This window comes from Hemitrygon akajei, chromosome 3 (assembly GCF_048418815.1).
Source record: "Hemitrygon akajei chromosome 3, sHemAka1.3, whole genome shotgun sequence".
NCBI classification, from domain to species: domain Eukaryota; kingdom Metazoa; phylum Chordata; class Chondrichthyes; order Myliobatiformes; family Dasyatidae; genus Hemitrygon; species Hemitrygon akajei.
Window position 1 is genome coordinate 173,183,997 of NC_133126.1, and position 23,915 is coordinate 173,207,911.

The 23,915-nt window shown below is 39.1% G+C and overlaps 1 protein-coding gene across 2 annotated transcripts in view; it reads left to right on the forward strand.

Annotated features, from left to right (window-relative positions):
* The window catches only part of anos1b (anosmin 1b), a 139,101-nt gene that overhangs the window by 45,202 nt on the left and 69,984 nt on the right, over positions 1–23,915 (forward strand). For both annotated transcript variants that reach the window (XM_073041350.1, XM_073041351.1), the window contains exon 3: positions 19,417–19,479. In XM_073041350.1, coding sequence (XP_072897451.1) covers positions 19,417–19,479 — 63 coding nt within the window. The remainder of the gene's footprint in view (positions 1–19,416; positions 19,480–23,915) is intronic.

Below are 23,915 nucleotides of genomic sequence, written 5' to 3' on the forward strand. Positions count from 1 at the left end.
CTGGCTTCTCCCAATACCTAATCCAATTTACCACCTCACCCTGAATGCCAAGCAACTGAAACTTCTTGCCAGCCTCCCACACGGGAACTAAAGTCCATGTAGACAACATCTACTGCCTTGCCTTCATCCACTTTCCTGTTAACTTCCTCAAAAACACTATCAGACTGGTTAGACATAACCTACCACACGCAAAGCCATGCTGACATCCTTAAACAGTCCATGTCTATCCAAATACTTATATATCAAATCCTTTAGAATACCTTCCAATAACTTCCCCACAACTGATGTCAGACTCACAGGCCAAAATTTCCTGTTTCCATTTAGAGCCTTTTTTGAATAGTGGAACAACACTGGATCTCCTCTAATTCCCTGGTATCTCCTCTGTCGCTAGGGATGATATAGGTATGGCAATTTCTGCACTTGCCTCTGGTAAACACCTCCTACTCTGTAGTCTGTACAGGGTCCTTAAAGTTGATGCCACTTTTCCTCACTTCTATAAACTCTGTCACCTGAATAAATACAGATGCAAAGAATTCATTTTAAGATCTCCCCCATCGGTTTTGGCTCCACACATGAATTACCATTCTGGTCTTCCACGGGATCAATTTTGTCCTTTGCAATCCTTTTTGCTCTTAACGTATCTGTAGAATCCCTTAGAATTCTTCTTCACCTTGACTGCTAGAGCAACCACATGCCTTCTTTTAGCCTTCCTGATTTCTTTCTTGTGTTCTTTTGCATTTATTATGTTTCATAAGCACCTCAGTTGTTTCTGCTTAGCTGTATCTGCTATGCACGTCCTTTTTGCTCATAAGTAAGGTCTCAATATCTCTTGAAAACCAAGGTTACCTACACTTGTTATCTTTACCTTTTATTCTCAAAGGCACATGCAAGCTTTGTACTCTCAAAATTTCATTTTTGAAGACCTCCCACTTACCAAGTACACCTTTGCCAGAAAACAGCCAATCCACACTTGCCCGATTATTTCTGATGCCATCAAAATTGGCCTTTAGAATCTCAACCCATGAACCAGATCTATCTTTTTGCATATTTACTTTGAACTAATAGCATTATGGTCACTGAATACAAAGTGCTTCACTACACAAACTTCCAACTCCAGCCTTGTCTCATTCTCTAATAGCAGATCCAGCATTTCACAATCTCTCATTGGGAATTCTATGTACTGATGAAGGAAACTTTCCTGAACACATTTGACACACTCTATCTCATCTAGTCCTTCTACAGTATGGAATTCTCAGTCAATATGTGGGAAGTTAAAACCACTTACAATCATAACCTTGTGTTTCTTATGATAGTCTGTGATCTCTTTACAAATTTCTTCCTCTAGATCCTAGGACTGTTGTGTGGTCTGTAATATAGCCCCATAAACATGGTCATACCTTTCTTATTTCTTCGTTCCACCCATAACACTTCACTAAACAAGTTCTCCAGTCTGTCCTGATGGAGCACTGCCGTGACATTTTCCCTGAGTAGTAACACCATGATGCGCTATCAATAACTCTAGGAGACTGGAAGTAGAGAACAAAATGATAGGCTTTTATTAACAGTGAAAACGAGTACGACCATGTCGAAGACTGTGGGAGGAGCAGTGCCCCAATCACCTTTATACGGGGGTCTGTGGGAGGAGCCACAGGAGCAGTCAGCAGAGGGGTGTGTCCCAACAGGTATACATGGTTTACCACACACCACCCCTTCTCCTTTAATCCCTCTCACTCGGTCACATTTAAAACAATGGAACCCTGGAATATTGAGCTACCCATCCTGCCCCTGCTATAAGCAAGGCTCACTAATGGCTACAAATTCATAATTCTAGGTGTTGATCTATACTCTGAGCTCATCCACCTTTCCTATGATACTTCTTGCATTGAAATATATGCAGCTCAGGACACTAGCCACACCATGTTTAACCTTTTGATTTCTAACTTTGAGGTCTTATCAACATCTGTCTCCACAACCTCTCCACTAACTGTTCTGGCACTTTGGTTCCCCCTCCAACTCTAGTTTAAACCCCACCGTGCAATATTAACAAACCTTTATGATAACCCAGATATCATAACATTTTAATAACACATCTATTATCTCCTAGTTTGAGATATTTCTTAGGCAGTGGTGCAAAATGAACAGTTTATGAACTTTGATTTCATTGCTATCCCTAAGACTAAATATCACTTGATTCATAATAACAAATTCTGATTCTGATAATTTGACAAATAGTCCACCATTAATCAAGAAATCTCTAATCCACTGTTTTGGGTGAAGATAGTTTGACCAAGCCGAATGAAAAAGTTAGTAATTTTTCAGGTATAAGGAGGAACATTCCTTCTTCAATGGATGGTGCCCAAAGTTGTTTTAATTAATCATTCTAATTTTTGCTTGTATGGTAACATTTCTAAATATTAGAGGTTTGAGCTAGCTGGTTGCTACACAACAGTGAGGCCTCTGCTGGAGTGTTAGTGATGAGATCACTAATGTTTCATTCCAAGAGAGTACCAATGGTTCATAGAGATGCCATCACTGCCCTTGTACAGGGATTCTGCAGTTCTTATAATCTGCCTGGGGAAAGAATACTGGAGTGGCCCGAAATCAGATTATGAATAAATGCTGAAGTTTGTACCCCAAAAGCACAAACACCAATCCATCCATGGAGCTCACTCAAAATCCAGCAAATCCCAGACTAAAACCTTTGATGTTCTGATCAATCCAAGACACCTATGGTTCCACCATCATCAGTGAACATTCTGACCTTAGTATACAAAAACAAGCTGGTGGAGGTATTACAAATACTAGTGTCTCAGTAAAACACTCCCCTCACAGTGTTGATCCCCCTGTAAATTGATGTGCAAAACAGTGGCGCATTTAGTAGAATCACTGCCTCACTGCACCTGAGGCGCAACCTGATGTTGGGCATGTCTGTGTTGAGCATGTGTGTTTCCGCTGTGATTAGATTTGTTTCCTCTGGGGACTCCTGTTTTCTTCTACGTCCCAGAGCTGTTTGATAGGTTAATTGGCCACTGTAAATTCCACCGCTAGTGTGTAGGTGGGTAGTAGAATTTGATGAGAAGGTGAAGGGGATTAAAATTATATTAGTATAGATGGATAATTGATGGGTGTCACAGACTCACTGGAGCTGAGGGCCTGTTTCCGTGCAGTATCCGTCTGTGATTCTACATCTCTCTTTCCACAATTCACGGATCTGCTCCCTGATTAAGATTCTGTTGGCAGTTTAATTTCCATTGCAGAAATTTGCATAACTACTTAAATTTGCAATTAGTGGCAATTGGGAGCAAACACATCAAAATAGTTGTTAGCCTCCACCATAAAGCCTTTTTATTTGGATGCTTTGGGAATCCTAGATCATTGTTATTGAAGTTAATGCAATCTATTGACATAAAGCAAAATATATGTAAATTCAAATACTACCATCAGCCTCAGATGTCAATTTCTTAGAATTCACAAAGATACAATATTGGTGAGCCCTTGTCTCCACTGAGAAGTATATTAAGCTGATGTATTACAGACATGCAGTAATGTTCCTTAACACTAATACCAGTCACCAAAGCTTGTCAATGCTGGTTAAATTAAATCATGCATTAGGGAATATGACAAGACCTTTTTTTTAATCTCACAACACCCCTGTTGGGGTTACTGGATCATAGGAGATGTTAATATCATGATTGCCATTAATGTTCACTTCTCTGGTGGAGTTGTTTTTGAACTCAAAACTGTTTTAACAATTGTTTGTATTTTTCAAAGAAACAGATTGAAGGTGTAAGTTTCTGTAAAAAGTACTAAACAAGGTATAGTAAAGCATAGTCAGCTCCGGCTTATATTTTTTTCCCCTTCTGATTTTCTAAGTTGGATGGCAATTTTATTTGATTTTAGTTTCCTTTACATCTTCAAATCCACAAATCCCTAACATTCAGAGAAAAAGTAATTTGTAGTTAGAATTTTGGAATAAAGTAAAGTTTCAAAATGCAGAATATGGTAGATGCATACTCAAGTTCTGACAATATCTAAAATGGAAGATAAAAGTTACATTTCAGATGCAGTTTTTAAGAATGGTATCTGTCTGTTTTATTTAACCTGTATCAAATTAAAGGACAAAATAACTTCCTACCATGTGACAAATTTCCCTGATTTTCTCTTCTCCTATATTACTGTGCAAGTCTTAGGCACATATATATAGCCAGAGATCCTAAGACTTTTGCACAATACTATATTTGTTAATGTGGAGCAGAGAGTGAGTTTGTAAATCTGGCAGGAGCAAAGAATGTTGGGAATGGCGAGGGTGGAGTGCCACAGGAGGGGTCTGGGACAGGTGGCAGAGAAGGAATGCCAGGGGCTGGGGTGGTTCATGTGCATGCATACCCTGCCCTGAAATACCAGGTTAAGTCATTTGATTCTAAACAATTAGCTCTTTGATCATTATAGAATGTCTTTCTGGTGCTTCCCGCTCCCTCCCCTCTCCCTTCCCCTCTTCCCAACCATGATTTCCCTCTCCCTACCCCCTTCCCACTCTCAGTCCACAATAGAGACCCGAACAAGAATCAGGTTCTGTGCATAAAGCTTAGGCATTCTGTTAGCAGTATAATTTCCATTGCACACATATATTTATATGTGTGTGTGTGCGCCTGACATTTTTGCGCATATGTATGTCATATGTAGGAGATTTGAGTTTGGAGTAAAGATTCACCCCATCACCGCCACTAAATGAATAGTCTCCACCATCTTATACTCCACTTATGAAATTTAGTTCCTTTGAAGTTAATGTTGGACATTTAATTCTAATGATCAAAGATACATTTCTTTTTTTTAATTCTGATAGTTCAGTATTTCATAGTTTTTGCTCACTTAGGGTATTATTAACAGTTTACTTGAATGTTATGTGAGATTAAAGACATCTTAACCATTTTCCATTAATTTAATACAATCTTAAATAGCATTCTTCTCCCCTGGAAGCTGCGAATTGGTATCATTAAGCCTCTTTTATGGCTTATCTAGGAAGAGGTCATTGGGCCACAAGGACATGTTCACCAGGACTGCTGCTCCTTGAAGAATTATTCATCATATACTCAAACCAGATGAGACCATGAGAGGATGATTGATATTCTAGCTGTTTGATTTCTAAAGGTTGTTAAACTAAATTAAATGCTTATTTCTTCAGTTTTTGTGAAGTACCCTTTAACCTTCATGTTGCAGAACCATTTACAAATGCAAAAGTAAATCTCCTGCAACACTGCACACTGTGAGCACATGGCCAATAAACTTGCCTGCTGTAAAATTCCTTTTAGTCTTTGTCCTCTTCTTTCTTTGCCTTTCTTTCTTCTTGCTTCTTTCACTGTCGTTTTTCACTTCTTATTTTTCTTTATCATCATTCATATTAAGTAGGTGATATGGAATAAACAGTAATGATCAAGACAGCATCTATAGCCTAGTTTATACAAAAAGTATAACTTAAACTTGTTAAACTTCTGAAACCCTGCCTCCACAATCAGTCATGCATTCTGCTGTCCTTCAGTCCTGTTGTAGTGTTCTACAGGGACCTACACTGGATTCTCAAATATCCTTTAAATATATCAAGGTTGAAGGAGCAGAGTTGTAAATTCACATTTGTAGATGACACCCAGTTAGCGATCATGGTAAGTTGAAAGAAGGTAATTACTAAGACGGAAACTATGGAAGGTCTTGGTGGGAAGGATGAGAGTGAGGATCTTGTATCCACAAGTGATAGACAGGTTGAGCCCAGAAATTTCGGAGCAGCAAAAATGTCTGCATTGTGCATCTGCAATAATGAGAACTACTGCATTTAGTTTAGAGCACCAAACTTTGGGAAGAGTCCTTTGGCTGAGAGAGGATATTACACACAGATCTCGGATTTCTGCAGTGAATATCACATTGGTAGTTTATTTGGTTGCAGATTCCAGTAGCTATGGAATAGTGGTATTACATCTCCAAGATAAGATGTATAACTGAGAGAACTTGGATATAGAAGATCTCCCATGTAACTGCCATCTACAAAAACTATAAAGTACTGAAATGTTGGAACTGTTGCCCCAGGGTCCTCATTTCTGCCTCAGTGGTACAGCATCAAGTTGTCTTTGGTCTCCCACATTTTCACCACCCCTCAGGGTTCCAATGAAGTGCTGCCTTGATGATGGAGTTGGCTTCTCTTCTCATCACATGCCCAATCCATCTCCAGTGTTTCCTCTTGATAATAATGGCCATGTCCTCTTCATGACACTGAAGGAGTAGAGCGTGGTTGGAGATCTTTCTTGGCCAGAAAATGCGGAGTTTCATCCAGAAGCTCATGATGTGGAATGACGATAGCTTGGCAAGATCATACTCAGTCATGTTCTAGTATTCTTACCAATACAAGAGTGTGGATAGAACGCAGCTCTGGCACAATTTCACTTTGGTATAGATGCTGTACTTAGTTGATCCCCATATGTTGCTCATTGATCTGAAGACATTTCTAGCTTTGCTAAGTCTGGTCACGCTATCCTACCAAATGATGCTGTCCAGGTAAGCGAATCTGCTGGTGCTAGGTAAGTCAACACCATATACCTTGATGGGAGGAGGAGACTCAGCATTGAGGATCATATAACCATATAACAATTACAGCATGAAAACAGGCCATCTCGGTCCTTCTAGTCCGTGCCTTCTAGTCATGGTCTGTCTTCCTCTGGCTGGCTCTGAGTCCAACCATGTATGGTTGAAAGATAATTAAACTTGAACTTGAAAGTGCTGGAGAAACTCTGTGGAAGGAATAAGGAGCTGACATTTCATTCCATGACCCTTCATCCAAAATATCAACTCTTGATTCATCTCCATAGGTGCCCCCTGACCTGCTGAGTTCCCTCCAGTATTTTGTGTGTGTTGCTCTGGATTTCCAGCTTCTGCAGAATTTCTTGTGTCATTAAGTGAATGAATGGATGATGGTTGCACCTGATAGAAGAGAATTTCTTTCCATCAGTCTTTACTAAATTAAATCCTAATTCTTGGCTGAGACAGGAGTATAACACAGCAAATAACATGGTGTCACATGCTGGGATGAAATATTGAATCAATACAAAGCAGTAGTTGCCACCAATCCATCTCAATGCTGACTATGGTTGGGTAATAGATGTGCTTGAAGGTTATCGAAGATCAAACAAAAAGTATGGAATTAATCTTAATTGCTATCAAAAGGGCATCATTAAATTGTTGAAGCAGAAAAATGGGTTGTGATGATGGTATTGAGAGGCAGTTCAATAACCTTCATTCTTGTATGTAAAATTAGTTTTCATTTTTCTATTGTCTTAAAATTTTATTTATTCTTATGCAATCCATTCTGTCTAGTGTGTTCCTTTGGACCTCTCCATAAAGGTCCTGATTACTACTATCATTAGTAACACCAAAACCCTCCTCACACATTAAGTTATTTCACAACCTGGTCCGTGTCCTAGTGCCAGTGCAATCTGCTTAAGCAGTTAAAGATCAACCCATTAAACTCCTCCCTATAGAAAAATAAATCCTGCCAAGATCTTGGAAAGAAGCCTAAAGTGAGTACAAGTGTCTCCACCACTAGAACTTGCCTGCCCTTTATTGCCTGACAACCTGGTTATTGGTCTCTTCTCCTGTAGTGCTCTATCTGTTGCCCAAGTAAGGAGGAGGAATCTCATTCTATTTAAGGTCAGAATCTACTTAAATGGCCCACTTCCCTGCCTGGTTGTTCCTAGCCCCCCCCCCCCCCAATCCTCAGTGGAAGCTCAATAATGCCAGTTCACTGGTTCCCATTTTTGTGTATATATAGTGCCTATAATTTCTCAGTAACTTAGAGTCAAAATATTTTTGTAGCTTCTGCCCTTTCTGTCATGAAATGTTGTTACTAACTGTCTTCAGGGGACATGCATGATAGATATTTGTAACTGCAGAGGTCCCAAGAGGATTTTAAACTCCTTAATGAGTTGAACACCCAAACAAATTGAAGTCCTGTGCAGTTTTAAAATAACATATTTGCAATATAACCTCAATAGGCTAGGAAAAGTGAGATGATTTCACAGACAAATCAAGTTTCACATTTGTAATTTATGACAATATTCTCTGCCGACAGGTTTTTCAGAGCCGATGTTCAGTATGTCGATGTTAGTCCTGATGTATCAGTTAAACTGAATCAGAATCAGGTTAATTATTACTGGCACGTGTCGTGAAATTTATTAACTTAGCAGTAGCAGTCCAATGCAATATGTAATACAGAAGAAAATAAATAAATAACGGTATATGTATTTTGAATAGATTTTAAAAATCGTGCAAAAACAGAAATAATATATTTTTTTTAATGAGGTAGTGTTCATGGATTTAATGTCCATCTAGGAATCGGATGGCAGAGGGGAAGAAGCTGTTCCTGAATCGTTGAGTGTGTGCTTTCAGGCTTCTGTACCTCCTACCTGATGGTAACAGTGAGAAAAGGGCATGCCCTGGGTGCTGGAGGTCCTTAATAATGGATGCTGCCTTTCTGAGACACTACTCCTTGAAGATGATCTGGGTGCTTTGTAGGCTAGTACCCTAGAAGGAACCGACTAAATTTATGACCCTCTGCAGCTTCTTTCGGTCCTATGCAGTAGTGCCCACCCCCATACCGGACAGTGATGCAGCCTGTCGGAATGCTCTCCACTGTACATCTATAGAACTTTTTGAGTATTTTTGTTGACATACCAAATCTCTTCAAACTCCTAATGATGTATTGTGATCAGAAACGGATCAGAGTCAGGTGTAAAATGTGTTGTTTTGTGTCTGCAGAGATCTAATAAGAAATAAAATAAATAAATAGTGCAAAAGAGCAATAGTGGGGTAGTATTATGGGTTCATGAATTGTTCCGAAATCTCATGCTGGAGGGGAAAAGGCTGTTGTTTTCAAGATTGAAATCATTTTGTTCTATTCATCATCAGCTTTTTTGTTCTTCCTGAATTTCTTACCTTCTCCTTTTAGTCCCTTCTTCCTTTCCAGCCTTGATTTCTTCTTTATCCTCTCTTCTTCCTCCAGTACTCCCACTGTATTAATTTGACAGGATACAAGGCTGGATTGTGTTAGACACAGCTTGCACTTGGCATTCACCAACTTGCATATTCGGTAGCTACATGAACGCACGTCCCAACAAGTCCATTTGAACTGGAAGCCTGATCTCCAAAGACATCCAAGTTCACGGTCATGCTCTTCACCCCCTAGAATGTATGTCAGACGCATACATCCACAGGACATACTCCCCATGAAAATTATCTTATTGCAGCAGCACTGTATGTAACAAGTCATAGTTAGCATAAACTTAAATTAACATAAATTATACAAAACTTATACATATGCAATATAAGCAACACGAGTACATGTTTGAGAGAGAGAGAATGTCCTAAATGATCACACACAGTTAAAATAGGTCTAAATAGTTTAAAAACTTTAAAAATCATAAATAGTCACATTCTGAAGCATAATTAGATTATAAAAATTGATTAAACATATTAATATTAAAGTAAAACAAACCAGTCATCTTCAGTTACTTTTTTCCAATCAGATTGATGGACCCATTCAAATGAATCAGAATCAAGTTTAATATCACCGGCATTTATCGTGAAATTTGTTAGCTTCATATCAGCAGTGCAATGCAATACATGATAAATAAATATAGAGAAAAAATAGAATTACAGTCTATTAAATAGTTAAGTTAAAATAAGTAGTGTAAAAAATAACAAATAAAAAAGTCGTGAGGTAGTGTTTATCGGTTTAATGTCCAATTAGGAATCAGATGGCAGAGGGGAAGAAGCTGTTCCTGAATCGCTGAGTGTGTGTCTTCAGGCTTGTGTACCTCATTCCTGATGGTAAGAATGAGAAGAGGGTATGTCCTGGGTGGTGGGTGTCCTTAAGGATGGATGATGAATGAGGTTGGGCTAGATGCATGAAAAGCTGAGAGGCTAGATATGAACTACGTTTGTACATCCTTTCCATTTGTTAATGGGGCAGAGTGTGAGGTCAGATGCAGTTGGACCAGATTTCCAGTTCCTGCCTGACTACCACTCTGCAGTGTGTAAGTATAGAAGTCAGGCAAATGCAAAACCATGAAGAGGACCTCACCAGCAGTTCTCTTCCAAACTGCCAGTAAATATTATGTATCTTCAACCATTTAAATAATTGTTTTGTCTCAGCAGTTATTATTGAAACTAACATGGCAAAGGTGCTTTGCAGGAAAAGAACAAAAATTACGTAAAAGATATTTTGGTTTGAAAAGGAGATTAATAAATCAAAAAAAGTCCATTAGAAAGGTGTCAGCCCTAGACATCAACAGACCATTTCCTTCCATAGATGCTGCCTGGTCCTGTGAATTCCTTGAATATCATGTGTGTTACTTCAGATAAGATCCCAGCTAGATGGCTTGTATTAACATTTATTAAAAGAAGTAAGAGAAGAGATAAAATATACACTGATACAGATATGTAAAGATTTGGTAATACTGCCAGAAGACAAGCTAATATGATTTATGCTTGAGAAAATGAGTTAGAACAAGTCCAGGGAACCATAGACCATTAACATCAGAAGTGGGAAAGATAATGAAATCTATACTTAATGAGGTGTGATTTAAGGGCTCTATACTTAAACATGTGGTTTGATCATATCAACTCAAATATCCATATTTCAATTATCAAATTGCTTTTACAATCCTTCCCTTGCAGTACAGTGGGTTCTGGTTCATTGGGGCCAGTACAATTTGGCCCAATTAATGGCTGCCCCAAGTTCCACGGAAATAATTAAAAAGGCATAAAATCAACAAACTACGATTTAACTGAAAAACAAATTATGTATTTAAGTGAAATATAGAACAAATTGGAATGTTATTAAAACTACTACGGTATTAGTAAACCATGTATTTGTTTCAAATAGTTATTGATGGATGAATTCATCATGTACTCTGCCATGTTCTTTTGATTAACTATAAATGAATAAAATCAATGCAGATAATGCAATACCTTCATACAATACATTTGGCATCCTCCAAATATTAAATTTCATTGTAACATTCAAGACGTTTGTTGATACCTTCAAATTTTTCATTGTGCCTAACTTGTTGATTTAGCGAAATTGTTTCATTTTTGTTACATGACCATTTTTTTGCATCTCCATGCCTGAATACATCCCTTGAAGCTGCAGTGAGCACAAAAGTCCTGAATGGATTTACTGCCTATTTCTCGCCAACAATCAGTGACAAAATCTCTGCTTTTTGAACACAAACAACCACAACTGATACTATTTAAAAACTGTTATCTCTGAGCACAGTGTAGAGTCTAACAGCCACACAAGTACTTGTAACTGATGCTAGTTAGAAACTGTTAGGCAACAGTCTCCTGTCCCAATTAAGTGGCATAGTGTCCCAAATAAACAAATAGAATCCTAGCTATTTTCTCAATTATTTCTGTCCTTTAAGAGCTTCCCCAAATAAGTGACTGACCCAATTAACCGATGGACCAATCAACTGGAATCCACTGTACTTTTATTTTAGTTTATCATTTAAGTACATCTTGCTGTAATTCCAATCTCGTCAATGACCTCCAACTTGAAATAGCATAGGACCAATCATGACAGAGCATTCTATTTGGATATACACACTAAACACTTCATCCTCCACCATCCCCTCTCCCACCCCAACCCTAATTTTTCCTCCCTTCCATGGCATTCTTTTACACAGCTGGTCTGTGACTGCCATGGGATGAGTTCTTTACCATTTGTTGACCTTTTCTGCACAAAGCTTGGTAAATATGTGACCACTGCAATAATTCTCTGCAGTCCCCATTAGGAAATGTACTGTAAACATCCCTTCTGGTGTATATCACCTTAGAGATATTTCAAATGTCTATTTGACAAATTTCACAGCTTTTTACAGGAGGTTTCAAGGTTGTTGATAATTATTTAATAACAGTTTAACACACCAAAAGATAAGGGAAATCTAATTTCTAAGCAATTATGCTACTTCATGTCAATCTCCCTATGTTACTTGCAGATACATTCTCTTCATCCCCTTTGACGTCTTTATCACTTTACTAATAAGGTCATATTTGAATGAATAAATGTATTAGAAGTTACTTTGAAATTTGTTCCAATATCTTTCTCGTAACAATTTTTTGGAAAATGAGATTCATTAATGAATTAGAACTGCTGTAATGTTTGTTCAACTGAAATCCTGTCTATTATGGTGATGTTTGAACTATCAAGCCAATTAAACAGAGGTGGATATAAATTACAAAGTCTTCAGGAGCAAATTGTACCTATTGCCAAGTAAAACTTCCCATGGTGATGAGAAAATTACTGTGTACATGCTGCATATTGCTGGCTCTGTATTGTTAAGGATTGCCAGATAAATTAACATTTGCCCATAACTTGTTGAATGTTGAAAGGCCTAAATAGAGTAGATGTGGAAAGGATGTTTCTCTTGGTGGAGTAGTGTAGGACAAAAGGGTCTCAGGATAGAGGGGCATCCATTTAAAACAGAGATGTGGAGAAATTTCTTTAGCCGGAGAATGGTGAATTTGTGGAATTTGTCACCATAGGCAGCTATGGAGGCCAGGTTTTTGGGTGTATTTAAGGCAGAAGTTGATAGGTTCTTGACTGGACATGGCATTAAAGGTTACAGTTACAGGAGTTACAGACAGGTGGTCACTCTGGGGCCACGGGGGACAGAGAAATGGGTCACAGTCAGGAGAGGGAAGGGGAAGAGTCAGGTACTAGAGAGTACCCCTGTGGCTGTACCCCTTGACAATACGTACTCCTGTTTGAGTACTATTGGGGGGACAGCCTACCTGGAAGCAACAGTGGCCGTGCCTCTGGCACAGAGTCTGGCCCTGTGGCTCAGCAGGGTAGGGAAAGGAAGAGGAAGGCAGTAGTGATAGGGGACTCTATAGTCAGGGGTTCTGACAGGCGATTCTGTGGATGCAGGAAAGAAGCTCGGATGGTAGTTTGCCTCCCAGGTGCCAGAGTCCGGGATGTTTTGGATCGCGTCCAAGATATCCTGCAGTGGGAGGGAGAACAGACAGAGGTCGTGGTACATATTGGTACCAATGACATAGGTAGGAAAAGGGAAGAGGTTCTGAAAGAAGACTACAGGGAGTTAGGAAGGAAGTTGAAAAACAGGACCTCAAAGGTAGTAATCTCGGGATTACTGCCTGTGCCACGCAACAGTGAGAATAGGAATAGAATGAGGTGGAGGATTAATGCGTGGCTGAGGGATTGGAGCAGGGGGCAGGGATTCAGATTTCTGGATCATTAGGACCTCTTTTCGGGCGGGTGTGACCTGTACAAAAAGGACGGGTTGCACTTGAATCCCAGGGAGACCAATATCCTGGTGGGCAGATTTGATACAGCTGTTGGGGAGGGTTTAAACTAGTTTGGCAGGGAGGTGGGGATCAGAATGTGAGTGTAGGGATTAAGGTAGAAGGACAAGGGCATGATGCTAAGAGTTCTGAGTTGATGAAGGACAGGCAGGGGACAGAACATAATTGTAGCCAGTTAAAGGGGTTGAAATGTGTCTATTTCAATGGTAGGAGCATTAGGAACAAGGAGGATGAACTTAGAGCATGGATTAGTACGTGGCCGTTACTGAAACTTGGTTGGAGGAAGGGCAGGATTGGATGATGCAGGTCTCGGGGTTCAGGTGTTTTAAAAGGAATAGGATGGGAGGTAGAAAAGTGGGGGAGTGGCATTGCTGGTCAGGGATAGTATCACATCCTCTACATAGCACCATCCAGAGACAGAGAAGCAGTTTCAGCGACAGGTTACTGTCGATGCAATGCTCCTCAGACAGGATGAAGAGGTCAATACTCCCCAATGCCATTAGGCTTTACAATTCAACTGCCAGGACTTAAGAACTTTTTTTTTTTTTTTTAAAGCTATTATTAATGCATTTTGAGTTAGTGATTTAGATGCATATCATATTATTACTGAGTTAAGTATTGTATGTAAGGAGTTTTTGCTACAACAAGTGTATGGGACATTGGAAAAAATGTTGAATTTCCCCATGGGGATGAATAAAGTATCTATCTATCTATCTATCTATCTATCTATCTATCTATAGAAAGGGAGGACGCTGCAGAAGGAGTGTCCATGGAGTCAGTCTAGGTGGAAGTCAGAAATAGGAAGGGATCAATCACTGTGCTGGGAGTAGTCTATAGGCACCCAAATAGCCCTCGGGACACCAAGGAGCAGATTTTAGAATGGTGCTGGAAATACAGGGTAGTAGTTATGGGTGATTTCAACTTCCCACATATTGACTGGCACTTCCTGAGTGCAAGGGGGATAGATGGGGCTGAATTTGTCAGGTGTGTTCAAGAAGGATTCCTGACACAGTATGTGGACTGGCCCTCTTGGTGGGGGAGCATTTTGGTGAGTGTGACCACAACTCCCTTAGCTTCAGCATAGCTATGGAAAGGGACAAAATCAGATGAAATGGTAAAGTGCTTAACTGGGGAAGGGCTAACTTTGAAGGGATGAGGCAGGAACTAGTGAGAGTAAATTGGAAACAGATGTTCAAAGGGGAAAGCACAGAAGTAATGTGGGAGAAGTTTAGGGACCACTTGAGCTGGGTTCAGGATAGGTTTGACCCACTGAGGCAAGGAAAAAATGGTAGGAAAAGGGAACCCTGGCTGACGAAACATGTGAGGCAACTCGTCAAGAGGAAAAAGTAAGCATATGTTAGATATAAGAAGCAGGAAGTAGGAGGGGCTCATGAGAAATATAGGGTAGCCAGGAAGGAGCTAAAGAAAGGACTTAGGAGAGCTCGAAGGGGGCATGGGAAGGCCTTGGCATGTAGGATTAAGGAGAACCCCAAGGCGTTCTATGTGTATGTGAAGAATAGGAGGATGATAAGAACGAAGGTGGGACTGCTAAAGGATAAAGAGGGTAACATGTGCCTGGAGGCGGAGGAGGTTAGGGGGGTCCTAAATGAATACTTTGCTTCAGTATTCACAAATGAAAAGGATCTTGATCAGGATGAAGTTGAAGCCGAGTGGGCCTGTGTGCTGGACAATGTGGAGATTAAGGAAGAAGAAGTGCTGGAACTTCTTAAAAACATTAAGATTGATAAATCCCCAGGGCCGGATATGATGCACCCCAGGTTGTTGTGGGAATTGAGAGAGGAGATTGCAGGAGCATTAGCTATGATCTTTGAATCCACTTTGGCTGCAGGGGAAGTGTCAGAGGACTGGAGAATGGCAAATGTAGTTCTCTTGTTTAAAAAAGGTAATAGGGAGAAACCTGGGAACTATAGACTGGTGAGTCTTATGTCAGTGGTATGCAAACTACTGGAAAGGATTCTTAAAGATAGGATCTACGAGCATTTGGAGAAGGACAGTCTACTCATGGATAGTCAACATGGCTTTGTGAAGGGAAGATTGTGCCTCACGAGCCTGATTGAGTTTTTTGAAGAGGTAACAAAAGTAATTGATATGGGTAGGGCAGTGGATGTGGTCTACATGGACTTTAGCAAAGCATTTGACAAGGTCCCTCATGAGAGACTCATCCAGAAAGTCATGAGGCATAGAATAACCTTGGCTGTTTGGATAAAAAATTGGCTTAAAGGAAGAAAGCAGAGGGTAGTTGTGGAAGGAAAGTATACTGCCTGGAGGTCGGTGACTAGTGGAGTGCCACAGGGATCTGTCCTGGGACCCCACTATTTGTGATTTTTATAAATGACCAGGATGTAGAGACAGAAGGATAGGTGAGTAAGTTTGTAGATGACACGAAGATTGGAGGAGTTTTGGATGGAGCTGTAGGTGGTCGAAGGTTACAAGAGGATATAGACAGGCTGCAGAGTTGGGCAGAAAAATGGCAGATGGAGTTCAATCCGGACAAGTGTGAGGTGATGCATTTCGGAAGGACAAACCAGATGACTGAATACAGGATTAATGGTCAGTTACTTAAGAGTGTGGATTAACAAAGGGACCTTGGGGTTCAAATCCATACATCCCTCAAGGTTGCTGCACAGGTTGATAGGGTAGTTAAGAAGGCCTATGGGATGCTAGGCTTCATTCACAGGGGGATTAAGTTCAAGAGTACAGAGGTCATGTTGCAATTCTACAAATCTCTGGTGAGACCTCACTTAGAGTATTGTGTTCAATTCTGGTCACCTCATTATGGGAAGGATGTAGAAGTTATGGAGAGGGTGCAGAGGAGATTTACCAGAATGTTGCCTGGTTTGGAGAACAAGTCATATGAAGCAAGGTTAGCAGAGCTGGGACTTTTCTGTTTGGAGTATAGAAGAATGAGAGGGGACTTGATAGAATTCTACAAGATTATGAGAGTCATAGATAGGGTGGATAGTCAGTACCTGTTTCCCAGGGCACCAATAGCAAACACCAGAGGGCATATGTACAAAATTAATTGAGGGAAGTTTAGGGGAGACATCAGGGGTAAGTTTTTTACACAGAGGGTTGTGAGTGCCTGGAATGACTTGCCAGGGATGGTGGTGGAGGCTAAAACATTAGGGGTATTTAAGAGCCTCTTGGACAGGCACATGAATGAAAGCAAAATGGAAGGTTATGGGGTTGTGTGGGTTTAGTACTCTTTTTTAAGGATTATATGGGTCGGCACAACATGGAGGGCTGAAGGGCCTGTACTGTACTGTAGTGTTCTATGGTTCTTTGGTTCTATAGTTCTATGGTTACGTGAGAAGGCTTGGGTGTGGAGCTGAGGAGGGGAGAAAAGGATCAGCCATGATTGAATAGTGGAGCAGAGTCGATAGGCCAAATGGTCTAATTCTGCTCTTATGACTTTATATCTAAAGCTTTATTTAATTGTATCAATTTACTATTTCAAACACATTTTCAAATCTGAACAAATTCTAAATCAGTCATGTATATTTAACATCCTTCTAAGAAATGGCTTATTCAAAGGAAAAATTCTGAGATAGAGATTTTCTTGGCTTTAAATTTATAAAAGAACCCATGTGGCATGCTATCTGCCAGAGAGTGAAAAGATTGTGGGTTTAAACTTTGATCGAATCATGATACTTATTTGTTGATAGTAAAGTTGGCTGAAGCATTACACAAGTTGAGCTCAGCTAAACCAGTGTATCACAGTGGTTGTGGAGAAGTTCCACTGCCCTTCATCTTTGCTGAATGGGGGTATTAATAAAAAGGAAAATAACATAAAGATGTAAAACTTGTGTGCTAGAAGAGAAGACCTGCACTATTAACAGCCAAGAAATAGGTTAGAAATAACTTACCAACCAAAAATGTATGAATAACATGAAGAAGATTGGAGATGAAGCCATATTTTATATGTGGAATGAGCAGATTTTAAAAAAACATCATGGGCTTGATAGAATTACAGAAAACAATGTACCTCATAATCCATCTTCAATTCCTAAAGGAGAATTTTGCCGAAGTAGTTCCGCATGAGAAGCATTACACCAGCTTTTTGTGTCTTTGGAGTATTATTCTTCAAATTCAGGGCATTCTTACAGTTACTAAGGTTGATTCACCTTTTGGTGGTTTCAGGTGAGCTGTAGTTATTTCTGCGCCATGGCATCACTTTCATGGACACTCCAGAAGAGTGCTAAACTAAAAACTTTAACAAATCATTTAATAACCATATTTTAATCTCTGCTTTCCTAATGTTTTCCAGTTTTTTTTTTCCTTTATAAGGCTGAAATTCATATTTTGAAACATTAAGGGTCCTTTTCCCAAATGGGAGAAGCAAGTCATCGAAGTTTAAGAAACAGGAGGAAATAAACTGATTCATTTATCTTTTTGCATGCTTGCAAACATGTTTGTAGGATCGGGGAAATGTATTAGATTCAAGATTTTAGTATGTTGTGCACATGTTTTTTGGAATTAGTCATGAACATTTCAATAACAAATGCTCTTTAATGAAAGGTGTTACATTATATAATGCACACAATTTATTACGCCAAGGCGCTGTAGTCACAGTTGACGTGATCTGTTCCTTTGAGGCAAAATAATTTTACTGATGCTTGTGTATGACATCTGGAGGTCAATTGAGGGTTAATTATTGTTGTCGAACAAAGTCTGAGCACTGACAGTTACCTGAAAATTTCCAGGGCCAAATCAGAAGAAGCCATCATGAAACAACTGAATTTCTTTTCCTTTTTTTCAATGTTTTGACACTGCTTAATTTTCCAAATGCGTCAGTCCTTTGTTGGTGCTTGCAAGTCTGGAGTGATCAGGATAGTGTGTTTAATTTTTTACACCTCTCTGGTGCCAACATCCTCTACTTGATAAAACCTACATGAAGACAAAGTGAATATGTATTAACAGTTCTGTTAAATGATTGAACAGACTTCATGTCTGTGTTCTGTATAAAGTTATCACTGATACATCAAAAACAATGTTATTGTTTTCTCTTCATTGAATAAATATAAAATATTAAACATTAAATAATTTATGCACAAGATTTGTATCAAATGCATAAATAATGGAAAACTTTTGGTAAACTTGCAGTAATTCCAAACAATACAATATCATTGATATTGTAAATTAGTCAATACAAGTGAATGTAAGGTATCCATTTAAAATTTAACATCATTGGAAGAATAGTGTTAGACTTACCATCTTGTTCAGTACAGAGGCATAAAAGAGAATGTTTAAAATTTTAAAATGTTTAAATGGCAATATCATTAAATTTCATTTTCTTCTGATAGACAGCTTAATTTAGGGCCCTCAGATGATCTGGTTCATATAAGGTCTAGATATGTGACACATGGTCTGCTTTGATAATGCAAAACAGATGTCCATTTTATACAACTTTGAATAATTAGTCTAAATGGTTATTTGCACCACACAAGTTTGTCATTCAGTTCCTCAAAACATACTTTAAATATTACATTTCAAATCTCAAACCACTTGCTTTAACCCACTTTGAAACTGCAGAAAGTGAGGTTGATAGAAATATTTAAACAATGGAGAATAGAAAAGGCGAGCTTGCTGATGGTTTCAGCAAAAGTTGTAAGACTCACTTATGGCTGCTTGCAGATATTAGGTTCTTGATTCGTTCATCAGCATCTTTCATTTGATTGGCATGACTTGCATGAAGAATTTTATATAGGCTAGGTATTTTGTTTGTGATCAGAATTATTTTTTACCTTTGAATTAATGAACGTGTTGTATAACTTCAGCATCGATTGCTTGGGTCAAGTAACTGCATATGTACTGTATTTTCATAAGTATATTTGTGTCCAGCTTGATGATTAAAAGGGCTACAGTACCATCTGGGATATTCTGTATTGTATACTAATGTTGCAATAAAAATAATGATATGAATTGGGTAAGAAACAAAAGAAAAAGATGCTGTATGGTTTGGGAGGGAGTGGGTCTGTCTCATTGTGGTAAAACTAATGAGCTAAGGACTATTTTTTCCCTTTATTACAGTGTCTGCAACCTTGCAAGGAGTTGTGGGATACGAAGAAAACCCAATGCCGTCAACAGTGTGAGGTAGGAAAAATTTTAGTGGAGAATGTTGAAAGAATTCTGTTTGCTCTGAAGAAGGAATGGACCATTCCCATGACAACTAAGCCTGTGTTCATTTGAGTTCATTACAAGTAGGAAATAAAAACAAAACATTTAATGCTATTTTATTTTATATTCTTTGGCCTCCTGTGGCTCTGGAAACAGAAAATCAAGACCACAGTCAGTTCACTAATGAGCTATACCCATTAGAAAAGCAGTGGTAGGTAGGTTTATCTTGTCAACAAGAAGAACTGGAAAGGAACATTACATATTGCCTTGACAAAGATGGCTTGATATGCTAGCTACAACTTATTGGGGTCAATATTGGACTAAAGTGAGAGTCAAAAGGATAGCAGAGGAATAGTTGATGTGTACGATAGAGAAGGGAGAATTGAGGGGATGAAAGATGGAGTGGAGAATAGGAATAGATGAAAATGGACCAAGCAGCATAGAGAGTGATGGAGTAGAGTGGGGAAAGAAAGATGGGCATCAAAGCATATACATGGAAAGACAATAAAGGAGCCAGCCTAGTGAAAGGTAGTTTCTGACGAACAAGGATGAGAGCATGATTATGGTGGTGCTGTTGCCAATTAAGTGAACTCTGAAAACTTGCACTTGTTCCTCCATCACACATTATTTATTTGTGCACAAGGAGAACACCTAGCCCCTGTCACCAAACTATTCTGAAGTTTGAACAAAGAAATGCCATTTTTATACAGGAATTGACCGGTTATATACAGATATAGGGCCTATTCCCCACTGTACATCAATAAATAAATGTCCGTGAGGTTATTGATCCAACCAAAACTTTGTGCATATCTGAATCCCATCATTTGCATATTTAAATACCAAGCATAATACATATTTCAAGTGTTAATAACTAATTAAGTCTGTGTTATAGGCCAATAATACTTGAAAATTGGTAAGATAACTGTTGGATAGTAAATTCTGCCCTAGAATCTTTCATTTGCATCTTTACTTTGTCTTGGCATGCTTAGTGACTTTGGTTTCCAGGCTTAAACACAAAGACTATACAAAGAAGGTGTCAACTCTACTTTTTTCCATAGATGCTGCCTGGCCTGCTGAGTTCCTCCAGCATCTTATGTGTGTTGCTAGGCTTTCAAGGGTCATGTTCATCCTGGATGACTCCACTATGTTTGTGTATGGTCACTGTCATCTTTTCATCTTGACTCTTGCCTTACTGAATTTCCATGCTCAGAGAAGGCTGTTCAAAGCCGAATCCAGCTCTCAAAGGTTTTGTTCGGCTTAAGATTTTACAGTGCCTGCACTCTCTTCTGTCAGTACCCCATGTTATCCCCTGCCTTACTGCAGCTACAGGAGAAGGAGGAGGTGTGAGAGATAGGTGACCAGTTTGATATTGGACCAGGTCATGCTAATATCTAAACAATGATTCCATAGAGAACATAGGATTAGCATGCAGAAGTCTGGAATATCAGTACACTCTGGTTGGAATAAAGCTGAGGGCCACATACAAAGTGTACCTGTCCTATATATTCATCTGATATGGCACAGTACCATAGCGGTTAGCGTGTCACTTTACAGTGCCAACCATAAGATTGGGGTTCGATTCTCACCACAGTCTATCAGGAGTTTGTATGTTCTCTTCATGATCAAGTGGGTTTCCTCCTCGTGCTCCAGCTTCCTCCCACATTCCAAGGATGTATGGTTAGAGCTAGTGAATTATGAGCATGCTACGTTAGCGCTGGAAGCATAGCAACTCTTGCAGGCCACCCAGCACAATCCTTGCTGATTTGATTTGATGCAAATGACACATTTTACTGTATGCTTCGATGTACATGTAACAAATAAAATCAATCTTTATCTTTATTAATATTAGTGTTTTAATTATCTTCTTAAATAAGATGCTATTGCATCTAAATTCCTATAATCTTCACTTGGAAGCACAAATTGACAGAAGCCCATTGGAGCATTTATTCCTTTACTTGAGGCCTAGTTCATAAAAAACCCACAGAATCAATGTTGGAAAGAGGTTAGGAGTCACGAGAACCCCAGTGAATGAAATGCGAGATCTTGGTGACTAGAAATGAAATATGGGAACAAAGTCCCCAGTGAGAAGAAAGGGTCCATGAAACCAGAGCACCAGTGAGTGGAAAAGGAACATGGGAAATTCATCTGATGAGTTTGAATGCCCCACCCTAGAGCTTTCAGAATAGTTAGACATAAGGTCATCAAAGTTTCCCACTATATGCAAAACCACTTTATAGGTTAGGTTAAATTTGGGGCAGTGTGGAAAAATATCTTGTCCAGCATTTATTAAATGAGGGTTACTTCTAATGCCTGATTACCCTGTTGACTATGCTGTGGACTTACAGGAAACTGTTACAAATTCTAGACAATCTTCCTTTTATGTTTTTGATAATGAATGCCATTTAATTGTGCATGTATGAGGAATTTACAGCTGTTTAAGCACGTTGCTGGAATTCTGGATTCTTGGCAACCAGTAATTGGAATTAAGCTGAATGTGTACAAACGTTTCTCGTGTCTATTGACGGTTTTGTATTCTGAAGGTACTTTGCATTTAACTCAAATACAATGTTTACAATGAGAACAACACATATCCTTGTGTCAGAGCCAGGTCAGAAACATTTGAGAAGAATGGTCAACTGTAGGTCACTATGCAACATGCTAAACTTAAAATAACTATTTACCTATACTGGGGTGGTGAAGGTCACGTTGGACATCTCATTAATCTGTTGATTTGCTAGACAGTAGGTTCTTTGAATGTCTTCATTCATAGGTTTTCAAACTGCAGTCAATAAGAGTTTTGTTTTGTGTGGAGGGAGGGTATGCATGGCAATGTTGGTTTCCACAAGGTCAGAAAAGTATAAAACAGAAGATCAATCTACAAGCTTGTTCGGACATACAATGTCACTCACTGTGTTGAATGGTAAAAAAGAAACACCATTTCTTTGGAGTGTCAGAGGCTGAGGGGTAAATTATGAGAAGCATAGATAGGATAGATGGTCGAAATCATTTTGTCCAGGTTTCAAGTACAGGAGGACATAGATTTAAGGTGGGGGAGGGGGAGTTTAAAGGAGGTTTGCCAGGCAAGATTTTTTTACACAGGGTTGCCTGAAATGTGCTGCCAGGAAGGTGGTGAAAGCAGATGCAACAGCAACACTTAGGAGACATTTACAGAAGCACCTCAACAGGCAGAGGATGAGGGATATGGGCCATATGCAGATATTAGTTTAAATTAGCAATATGGTCAACACAAACATTGTGAATTGTTCTATGTTCAATAAAATTTACAGGAAGATGTTTACTGCTTGGCATTACATATCTGCCACACCTCCAACAGTGCCCTTAAAGTCTGCTACAGGGTCATCAGCCAGGCTCCACCATTCACTGAAGTTTTGCTCTCTTAGCCCAGGTACATCTCCTGGTGGCGATATTTAATCACAGCATCCATACTGGGCTTCAAATTCCAAGGGACATTAAATTTTTAAAAAAGCAAAAGTGCTGCTGCATGTTTGATACACCTTTGTGATTTTATTTCCAATTTTTAAAAATTTAGTTTCTCGTCTTTAAGCTACCAGTATCAACTGCTTCATAGGAAATCCAAGTTTCTTTCTGTTATTCACTAATTGGTTCAAATTGAAGTGAATGTGTTTACTTAAGTTATCAGAAGATGAAGATGATAATTTCTCTCTATTAGTACATCAACAGAGAGATGTGAAGTCATTCACTCCCCGCTCAACTTCAATGATACAATTATTTCTGAAAATATTTCTAAGCCTTCACCTCTATAACATTTGCTGGAATTCTATAGCCTACCAACTCTGTTTAAGGTTGAGGTGTCTTCTAGATCGCTTCATTTATTTCTTTATAATCTTGGGAACCACTCTCACTTTCCCCTTCTTCTCGTTCCTCTTATCTCTCCCCTTCTCATTCTCTTTCCCTGCTCCTTCCTGCCCGTTCCACCCTCCCCACTTGTCTCATATCCTTTCACTAAATACAACTGAATGGTTTACCAGGACATTCAAGAGTCAGTCACATTGCTCTGGCTCTAGTGTCATTTTTAGGCTACACCAGATATGAGTGACAGATTTTGTTCCTTAATGTCCTGAGAAGGGCTTTTAGACTTTAAAGGATTATATAGCAGTCTTCAACACTCTTGATATTCCTCTTTGATTTGGGATTGATGTCTTTTTCTTTTTACATTCTTCCTGTTTGCTTCCTTTTATCGTTTAACTTTACTCAGGTGCTGTTTTGTGTAATTACTTCACTTTTAGTCGCTTTGAACTCAGGTTGTTCCATTTAACTTATTAACACAGGTGCTCACCTTTCAATTTAGCTTACCTCAATCACCCACCTTAAATTGGCTGTAACTTTGTTTGTATTACACTTCGCTCTCTTTGAAGTTCTACCTCACCAAT